Source organism: Aythya marila (genome assembly GCF_965140915.1).
Source record: "Aythya marila genome assembly, chromosome: 18".
NCBI lineage: Eukaryota > Metazoa > Chordata > Aves > Anseriformes > Anatidae > Aythya > Aythya marila.
The window spans coordinates 10,492,329-10,501,819 of NC_139059.1; the positions used below are offsets into that span (position 1 = coordinate 10,492,329).

General features: G+C 48.0%; 2 protein-coding genes across 2 annotated transcripts; both read right to left on the minus strand.

Annotated features, from left to right (window-relative positions):
* Positions 1-422: 422 nt before the first annotated feature.
* On the minus strand, positions 423-6,516 carry LOC309885366 (Golgi apparatus membrane protein TVP23 homolog B-like). Its single transcript, XM_082775231.1, has 7 exons — positions 6,447-6,516; positions 6,097-6,179; positions 5,474-5,618; positions 4,604-4,693; positions 3,209-3,340; positions 2,993-3,121; positions 423-2,030 (listed from the first exon to the last, which is right to left on the minus strand). The coding sequence occupies exons 1-7, from the start codon at positions 6,456-6,458 to the stop codon at positions 1,998-2,000; spliced, it is 624 nt and encodes a 207-aa protein (XP_082631357.1). The 5' UTR covers positions 6,459-6,516; the 3' UTR covers positions 423-1,997.
* A 1,403-nt stretch (positions 6,517-7,919) lies between these two features.
* Positions 7,920-8,720, minus strand: LOC309885061 (F-box/WD repeat-containing protein 10-like; the record flags this gene model as incomplete). Its single annotated transcript, XM_082774608.1, has 1 exon — positions 7,920-8,720. The coding sequence occupies one exon, from the start codon at positions 8,718-8,720 to the stop codon at positions 7,920-7,922; it is 801 nt and encodes a 266-aa protein (XP_082630734.1).
* Between the last annotated feature and the right edge of the window lie 771 nt (positions 8,721-9,491).

Consider the following 9,491-nt stretch of genomic DNA (forward strand, 5'->3'; position numbering starts at 1 on the left):
TGTCCAGGTAAATGGGGACAAGAAGTTCCAGCCACGCGCTGCCACCTGCCAGAACCAAGCCAGGGACCTGGGCAGAGAGAGGGGTCCTCAGAGCCCCCTCGAAAGCAGCATCTTCAGCACTCAAGCCAAGTCTCGATGAACAGGTGCACGAGGTGGTAGACCAAGAATTAAACTAGAAATAGCCAGACTGAGCCACCCCCGTCAATGATCCGGCTGCCAGAACGACACTTTCTTCATAAGCACGCTGGGATTGTTGTCATGCAGCTGAAGTGTTTACGCAGGCGAAGCTCTCCGAGACTCTCGGGGAAAGCAACTGGGACAGAGCTCATTATTAGCACTGTTTGACTTCAGTAACCCCGATCAACTGCAAGAACACTGAACATAAACAGAACGCAGCCATGAATCACAGAAGGGACACCCGGTCTGGTTAAACAAAGCCTTATTTTAATTTCAAGATTTTATAAATATATATTTACAAAAGGAAGGTATCAATCCAAAGAGTTAGACAAATGTACAGCTCCCGAGTATTGCTACAGTACAGGGAGACATAGAACATTAACGCGATCCCACAATTTACAGTACCCATTATTCAAAAAGAAACCACATTCTTAATTTAAAATACCTCATCAGAAGCTCACACTACCCCCCGCCATGAAAGCACAACCTGCCTTGAACAGTTTGACGTGACAAGAAGGACCTGACGCCTCTCACACAGAACACACCACTGTCTGCCACCTAGGTGAACACTTCGTGATGATACTAATGGTTTTTCCCAGCCCGCAGACCCCTTGGGGAGCACAGCTGGAGGACAGCACGTTGCATGGATTCAAGAAATTAAGCGCCTTGCGGATGAGCACAGTAACGCCAGGTGTTCAGGCAGCCCCAGCAGGCAGGTTACCCAAAACACCCTTTGGTCATTGAACAGTGGAAGGCAAACAGTCCACATCCAGCCTCGGCTCTCGTCTAAATGGGCAACCCTGAACCAGCTGCACGGGTGTTATGAGCCCAAGACATTCTCTGCACGTGCAATGCAGCGTCCTGGTAGCCCTGCCAGCCACGCTCCCCACTGCCTGGCACTGTGGGACAGTGAAGAGCCTGCAGACCAGACCACATCACGTCCTTGTGGCCGCAGGAACACACCAAATGCATTATTACTGCTGTGCAGCAGTGGCACAACACCAGGTGGCATCGCTGCAACAGCTCTGTCACCACCTGCTCCCAGGTTCACTCCATCTCTGACACCGTGGGTGTTGTGTGCAGCTCTCCTGTGGCCTGGTTTTACTCTGCCCGCGCTCTCCATACAGGCACAGGCCAGCAGGTAAAAGAGGGACTTACCATAAATCCCGAGATTTAATCAAGGTCCTGCGTAGATGTTACTGAGACCTCCGGGAGCACTTCAGATTAATAAAAGACCAGAGCTGCACACATCACTTGTGCAGTTTCCACAAGACTTCACCCATCTTCCTACTATGCCAACAGCAACATTTCCCTCACTGCAACGACCTCAGTGCCATTCAAATCACAGAATGAGAGATGCAGAGCCAAAAAAGAGCTGTCTAGACTTCGTAACAAGCAGCAATGACCTCCGAGAACAAAATGCAGCTGAGTCCACAACTGAAATCTACTCGAGGTCCTGACTGCTGGATGGGTGGTTCCTGGGCAAGAGACAGCTCAGCTTGTGCATGGTTTCTCAGAAGGATGCCTGGCATTTTCATCCAGTAGGTATACACCTGCACCAGAGCCATCTAGCATGTTTTTTTGATTTGAAGTTCAGACAATTTAATTTTAACTAATCAAACTAAAGAAAGAATGTAAACACAATCTGCTAGTGGAGAACCGAATACAAACCGCTAGGAGTGTTAACAGGAAGCCTTGCACGATTTATTTACTTCTTTTAATTCACACCTCGTTTACGCAGCTCCCACATCTCACTGTCAGAGCAACATTCTCCGTTGTTCACTTCTGTGAATCCGATCTGCCTTGAGGCTTCCCACCACTCAAGATGCTGTTTGGTCATCTTTAGCCACGGTCTGCAAAAGAGAAAAAAAAAAAAAAGTCCACCACAGGAGAAGCGTGTGACTCACCGCCATGATTCTGGGACATTCCTACCAGAGACTGAAACCAGACTGGGCCTTTGGGTAACCATTGCAGTGGCAAAAGCACTCAAAAGCAAATACAGCTACAGAAGAGCATAAACCCAACAAACTGCCAAGAATGAGCGTTCATCCGTGTTTAAGCTTCTTATCACACTAATGACAACAGCTTCAGTAAACACCTGTGAAGCTGTGTCAGCCAAGCCACCTGTCCCCAGTTGTCTGTGTAAAACAAAGCACCACAGTCAAGAAACTTTGGGAAAGCAGAAGTTCAGTGAACACCTAGAGGTTGAACAGCGCACGGCAGAACCTCCTTCTGCAGGGACCTATGGAATGAAGGAAATCTGGTGCTGGGGCAGGAAAGGACCCGATGAGAAGAGCTAGCTGGAAGTGAGAAAAAATACAAAAAGCAGCCGTGGGCCTTCTACTAAGAGCTATGCACACTGCAGCCATGCACTGAAGCACAAGGACCAACCCAACATCCCCCCAGATACACGTTTTGGGGATTAGCACAACCTGAAGAGGAAGCAGTGCAATGCAAGGAGTAATTTAGCAACGTGTTATCCAAGAGCAGCGGAGCTTATCAAACGCCATTCCATTCTGCCACTGTTTTCGCTCTGTGCTCCTTGTTTCCAATAGACCAGCCACATTCAGTAAATTCCACAGCTCTAATAAATAACACAAGCTCCCGATATGCTGCAAATGGAACCTGGTGCCAGTAACCGGCAAGTTACTCTGATTCAACCACGGGGTTCAAATTCACAAGGAGCAATACGTGAAGGGTCCCAATACAGAACTCCAACAGCTTTTTAAATCTTTCCTTTCATGGCTCAGGCAGAAAGGGAGCTTACGGACAGAAGCAAACAACGGCAGGGTTTCCAAAACCCTGGAAATCTTACCTGCCGCAAGAACTGCTTGCCGAGATAGCTGGTCGCCATGCTGGTCAGGTTCTTCCTGCTGCCAACTTTGCACCTGATGTAACCATAAAGGTTGGCTCCCTGGAGAACTACTCCCATTATAACCACTGCCTAGGACACAGGAAAAGCTGCAGTTGATTTACACCGACTTATTGGCAACATGCAAAATCTATCACCGAGCTGAGGGAGGCAACTCACCAGCCACTTCACTTTGAAAGAAAAGAGAGCACTGAAAGCAAATATCACCCAGATCATCGGACAGCTAATTAGACCTAACCAGAAAATTCGGGACTCTGCTTCCGAGGAGGCTTTACTCCCTTGTGCTGATACCTGGAAACAGAAAGTAAATGAAGATTAGCAGGCTGCTCTATCATATAGATCACATCATTAAAAGCAGACCAGACTTTACAAGCCTTCTGAGTTTTGCCTCCACACAACATTACTGGGTGCTTTCCAGGCCAACTTCTACATCACTAAGATATTTCTGTAACAGAAGGTGTTTCCATTTAAAGGGCCCTTTTGTCAATCTTCTGTCAGAAACAGCGGAGGCAGTAGCAACAAATCCTCTTGGAATATCTGGGGCTAAAAGGCCACAGTAAATTGGGGAAGCATTGTGTTTACTGCGTGGTTGTTACAAAGCACAGAAGCAGCCAGATGTTTTCCACCTTTGTATCATTTACAGACAACCAGAATATCACCCAGCCTACCGCTGGGAGAATACTGATACACCCAGCCATCAAACCAGGGTAATTTTTACAGGCACACCTGATTCACACCATTGATTTTATAAAAACTTTATTGAGCAGAATATCCCAATCAAGCATTCACTTCTTCCTATCGATAGCTAAAGAACCTAGACTGGCTATACAACGTATGACTAAACTTACTGCATCACCTACTTTTCAGCTGTTCAGCTACTTTTTTTTTTTTAAACCACTCCCTAACATGTTCGTTTTTCTAAATTAGCACAGTTTTGCAAAAGAATGTGCCTGCAGTAAGGGCACAAATTCAGCTGGAGAAAGGGTTAGGGTCAGGTCTCTACACCGCTACAGACTGCAGGAAATGAGCTGTACCTCGAACCAGAACTGCACAGCAGAAGTGCCGTTAGCTCCACGTATACAGAGATCAGAGACAAGGACCAGAAGAGTAGGTACGTGACATGATGTGAGGTGCCAACAAGAGGCACAGCAGTAGCCCTACTGAATGCAAGGGAGCAGCAGTAACCACAAGGAATGCTTTATGTTGCTTCCTAGTTCCCATAATTTTCAACAGGATGCAAGAACCGTTCCACATTCACACCAGAAAATGTCTACGTTATTGATGTGATGTGGGAACCTTCACTGCATTTTATATGAACCAGTTACTTGCATGAAGTCAGATCGGTACACCATGAGATTTTTTTAAATAAACCAAAAATAAAAAAAACGTGAAGTCATCCTCATTCGGTAGCCCATGTGAAACAAGCAGGTGGGTACAGATCTGTGGCTGGAAGTAGAGGTCTGAATTATGCAATCTACCATCACAAGCATAACTGGTAACTAACAGGGGTTTGATAAAACTGAAACAATAAAAAGAAATAAAAAAGGAATTTACCTTTCTGGATTCAAATATCCACTGACTTCTACCATCATCATCCACCTGGTTCCACCAGCGAAGGCCAACCATTAGTCGCCCTGTGACATTCTGAAATTTCAAAAAGAAAAAAAAAAAAAAAAAAAATGGAGCCATGAGCTTTCAATTTGCTGCTAAGAAAACCCATTAGACAAACAAATCCTTGGAAGCGTTCCATCTCAGCACCAGACCCAGGAAGAAATGGCAGCTTTCAACCCCAGACTTCATCGCTGTCAGCTCTAAAAGGAGCTTTAAATGTTGCTGGCAGCAAATGCTACCTCTTACACCAGCAGCAGCAGCTGGAGTAGACTTCACACCAGTCTGCGCTCTCAGTGGCTGCACTAGTTAACAACGCTGGCTGTATTTTAGCATGACAGGCATCACACTGTAAAGATCTTGTATTTTGTTGCTCTTAATCTTGCCAAAGTTCAGCTGCTTGGGTTGCTGCTTTCAACGCTGCTCTTTTGCCCCACGTGAGAAAACAAGATTATGAAATTTTTACATCCATAGCAGTCTGTTTTCTGGTACGTTTAGTATAACAATAAATTATTGTAGTTACATAAATGAGGCATATTTGTGGTGATTCTAAAGGGATCCTCCTTATAACAAAGCCTGCTTTGCCTTAAAAGGAAGGCTGACATAACTTCTGTTTGAAAATAGAGAAAATAACTACACAGATTTGAATTATTATTTCATAATGCTTTGCAATGCACCACAGTACTTGGGGGTGTCTCAGGTATCATTCTGGTAGAAAGGCACAAAGAAGCTACTTTTGGGGGGACATGAGCATCACCCTGTTCAATTACTCTTATATAACTAGGCAAAGATAACAAAATTCTTAGAGGAACTTACCTTTACAGCCCAAAAGTCACATGACAAGAGGAGGATAATTGTCACCATGCAGGCAATAAAGCTGCTAGTTAAGAGCTCACAGAGCAGATAGACAACTATGGCACTGACTCGGAAGAACAGGTGGAAAAATGATGCCACCGGATGCCTGGAACGAAGCACAGCACAGTCACAGCTCTTTCAGACAAGGCTGAAGCAATTTCAGAGAAATGACACTGCAAGGTGATCTTCTCCCACCAACTCAACAGCTAAGGACCAGCATCGTTACATGAAAACAGCGTGCAGTAACCGCCAAAAATAGAGGGAGTAAACTGACTGGGAGCTCATCATAAGGAGGACACATCCCACTTGCAGCCACATCAAAAAAGAATTGGATGAGGAAGGGACCGGGGAATTTCACCTACTGTTTTACAGGGTGCATTTGAAAACGGTTTTCTGACTGAAGAACCACCAGGCTGAGCTGAAGAACGCTCCCATTTCTCGACGTGACAGCCGTGCCCTTTAGGCCTTACACATCCCCAGCTCAGAACCGCGCCGCACAGCGCTGAGGCCAGCACCGCACCGGGCCTGGGGGCAGGAAGACGCGTGCGGGACGCAGCGGCCGCCCCCTGTTGCCCCCCACTCACCTCAGCTTCGCCTTCTTGGCTCTTCGGGACGCCTCATCGTCCGCGTCGAACAGGGACACGTCCTCGATGTCGTCGCCGCTGTCCTGAGGGGGGGACACGGACAAGGGAGCGGTCAGGCCGAGGGGCGCCGCCACCCCCCCGCCTCGCGCCTCACCCCACCGCGGCCCCAGCCCCACGGCGAGCCCGAGCCCACCCCCACGGCTCCCCACGGCTCCCCACGGCTCCCCACGGCCGGGGGCGGCACACGGGACCCCCCCCCGGTTGCCGGGAGCGGTGCGGGAGGGCCCGGCCCGGGGGGGGGGGCCCGGGGGTCGTCGCCGCCGCCCCCCTCCCCTCAGCCCGGCCCCTACCTGCCGCAGCATGGCCGCGGCCCCTCGCTTCCGCCCGGCCGCGCCACGTCACCGCCTCCCGCCAATCCCCAGGGAGGGGGCGGCGGGGCCGCGCCTGCGCGCTGCGGGGGGGTGACGCCGAGGGGGAGGTGGAAGGGCGGAAGTTGTGGGGGGGGGAGGAGGGAGGCGCTGTGAGGGCCTGTGGCTGGTTTCTGGTCAGAAGGGGCCCTCCCGTGGCGCCTGGCGTCCCTGCTGCCTCCAGGCTGAGAACTGCGCTCAGCCCAAGCCCCTGCAGACAAATTATAGTCCCTGTGCGCTGCAGTTTGCCCATTTGCCTACAGTTTGCCCATTGCCAACCTCCTGCCCTCCCTCAGCCCCTGCCCGTGAAGGACTCACAGAATCACAGAATCACAGAATTTCTAGGTTGGAAGAGACCTCAAGATCATCGAGTCCAACCTCTGACCTAACGCTAACAGTCCCCACTAAACCATATCCCTGAGCTCTACATCTAAACGTCTTTTAAAGACTTCCAGGGATGGTGACTCCACCACTTCCCTGGGCAGCCTGTTCCAATGTCTCACAACCCTTTAGGTAAAGAAGTTCTTCCTAAGATCCAGCCTACTCCAGCAGTAAAACCCAATTTCCACAGCCCGACTCACCCATCTTCACCACTTTCTGCCATCCATGTAGTTTTATACTGACACTCAGTACTTATTACCAGTTTGTTACAATTTTGGGGGGTACAACTCTTGTTATTTGTCACTTAACAAAGCCCAGTGACTGAAGCTGGAGAACACGTTAGTTGTTTTTCTGTTTCTAAATCACCACCCTGCTGCCTGGGGGTCCCACAGGCATTCACCTCAAACCAGAACTGCTGCCACCAGGACCACGGGCAGAAGAATCCTGCCCCCAGCCTCTAACGCAAGGAAATAACAGATTTCTGGTACTCTGGCCCAGAAGCTCAAAGCTGTACAACTAGGCAAATTTTTGTCTTCCCAGCTCAAGCCAGTTCAGGTCCTGAATATTAGCAGAAACCATGCACGTTTAGGTGTTTATCCACAGAAATAAAGGAATATAAACCACTACCTCTATTTGGTTTAAACACAGCAATTATTTTCTCAGTCCGTATTTATTTAGCTTATAAACTCTAGTCAGTGTATATAAACTTGAACAATAAAAATCTCTATTCAAACAGCTGAGTCATATCTTTTGTATAGTAGTTTTTCAACAACAGTGCTGTGTTTATAGTGACAACAGCTCTAGCAAGATCAACCCCAGGTGTGGCTTTATCCAGGAGTCACTCCATTCACTACCTTGAGAAAGAGATGAAGGTACCAATAATGATTCTTAGGCAAACTTACAAAAGAGGTGTCTTTCATACTTATTTAGAAACCACAGGGATCTTGACACAGCAGGCTCAGCTGGACACCATAAGGGAGCTGCCATGATTGTGAAGCCCCAGATAACAGTGATTTGTTGGACTACTCGGTTATCTCAGATAAAAGTATTGAGTCCAAGTTCAGGAGCAGGTATCTTCCCCTCCTTAGTAAAAGAGTCTGTGGGTAGGCCTTTAGCTTTCCTTAACCAGGCCTTCTTGCAAGCTTTTTGATGATCTTCTAAGAGCTTTGCCTGGTTTGCCTGACACTGCGCTATAGTAGCTGCCTCATGTGCCTCCTGGTTTCCTGTCAGAAGCCTGAACCCACCGTCAGTCTGGACAGAAAATGCATAAAAGGGCTTCTTTCCCCCATAAACTGCTTCATTTTTCATTTGTGCCATCCTTACGTGTGTTGACTTGATCAGTTCAGAGGTTGTACAGAGATTGCTAAGCTGACCCCGCTCTTCAGGGCGAGGAGTGACTTTACCGTGACCACCGTGAGCTTTCTTTTCCTGTAGCAAACCACCACATGTCTTGGGACGTACAATGCATGGAGCGGGAATGGAGGAACTCACAGTGGGTCCATGCAAAGAATTTTTCAGTTTGAGCTGCAGCATTTTGGTTTCGAAGGGTGTAGAAATTCTTTTCATAGTCAGAGAATCACTGCGAGATCTCACACACTGGAGCCGGGCTGTCTGATCCTGTTTGTACTGCAGAGGGGTTTTGTATATTTGCCTTTTTTCAAGGCATCGTTGCTGATGCAGCGGAGCTTCCCAGGCTTTCCCAGTTGCTATAGGAGGCTTTGTACTGGAGTGGACAAAGGACGACTTGCAGCTCTTCCGCAGCATGTTGACAGTTAAGAGGAACTTGTAAGAGGACACTAGATAATATGAGTCCTTTTTCTTTTTGTGCTGCTGCATGGCTTCTGCCGTGTCAGGATGTTCAGGTACACAGACAGGAGTGCCGTATTCAGATGTGCCATCTGTTTTCAAAAACAAAACAACACTGAACGTAACTGGACACAAGGATATCACCTGTGATCACTGTTGGCAGGGCAGTACTCTGAGTAAGACCAGGGATGTGTGCTGGGTTGATAGGCACTCAGACAGTCCACGCTTATCTACAGAACAGGCAATGCAGGCAACACACCAATGAAGCCCATTTCAGCTTGTTCATCTTTAGCCTTACCAGCAACACTGTCAGCACCTGAGGTAATTCTGCCTTGGTGACCTGAGGAGTGTTCATTGCCATAGTCTGTACAGGTCAAACAAAAGGTTGTAATTCTGTAACACAAGTTTTATTTATGTGGGGATGGCCTGGTATCCACCTCGTTTGAAGCTATGGTTTCTAAGAAGAATGAGGTTTCTCCACCACTACTTCCCATGCACCCCTTTCTTGTCCTAGAGTTTGTGCACTGGGAAAAGGCTTCAAGAAAAGGCAGTTCCTGGTAGAAATATGAAAAAGCCAACATCCAAGAACCACTTTGAACTACTACTACTCAGAGCTGCATTTGAGTTGGAAGTCACAAGGCACACTTCACTGTCTAGCTTTGATGTCTGAAGTGATGTCAGGAGTGACCTGTGTTGTTTAACAGACACATTGGGATGGATTGTGTAATTATGCCATCAACTAAAAGCCAAGTGGAGATTTTAACGAAGATTGTACAGCACTCGGTGCCACAGCCTCACCAT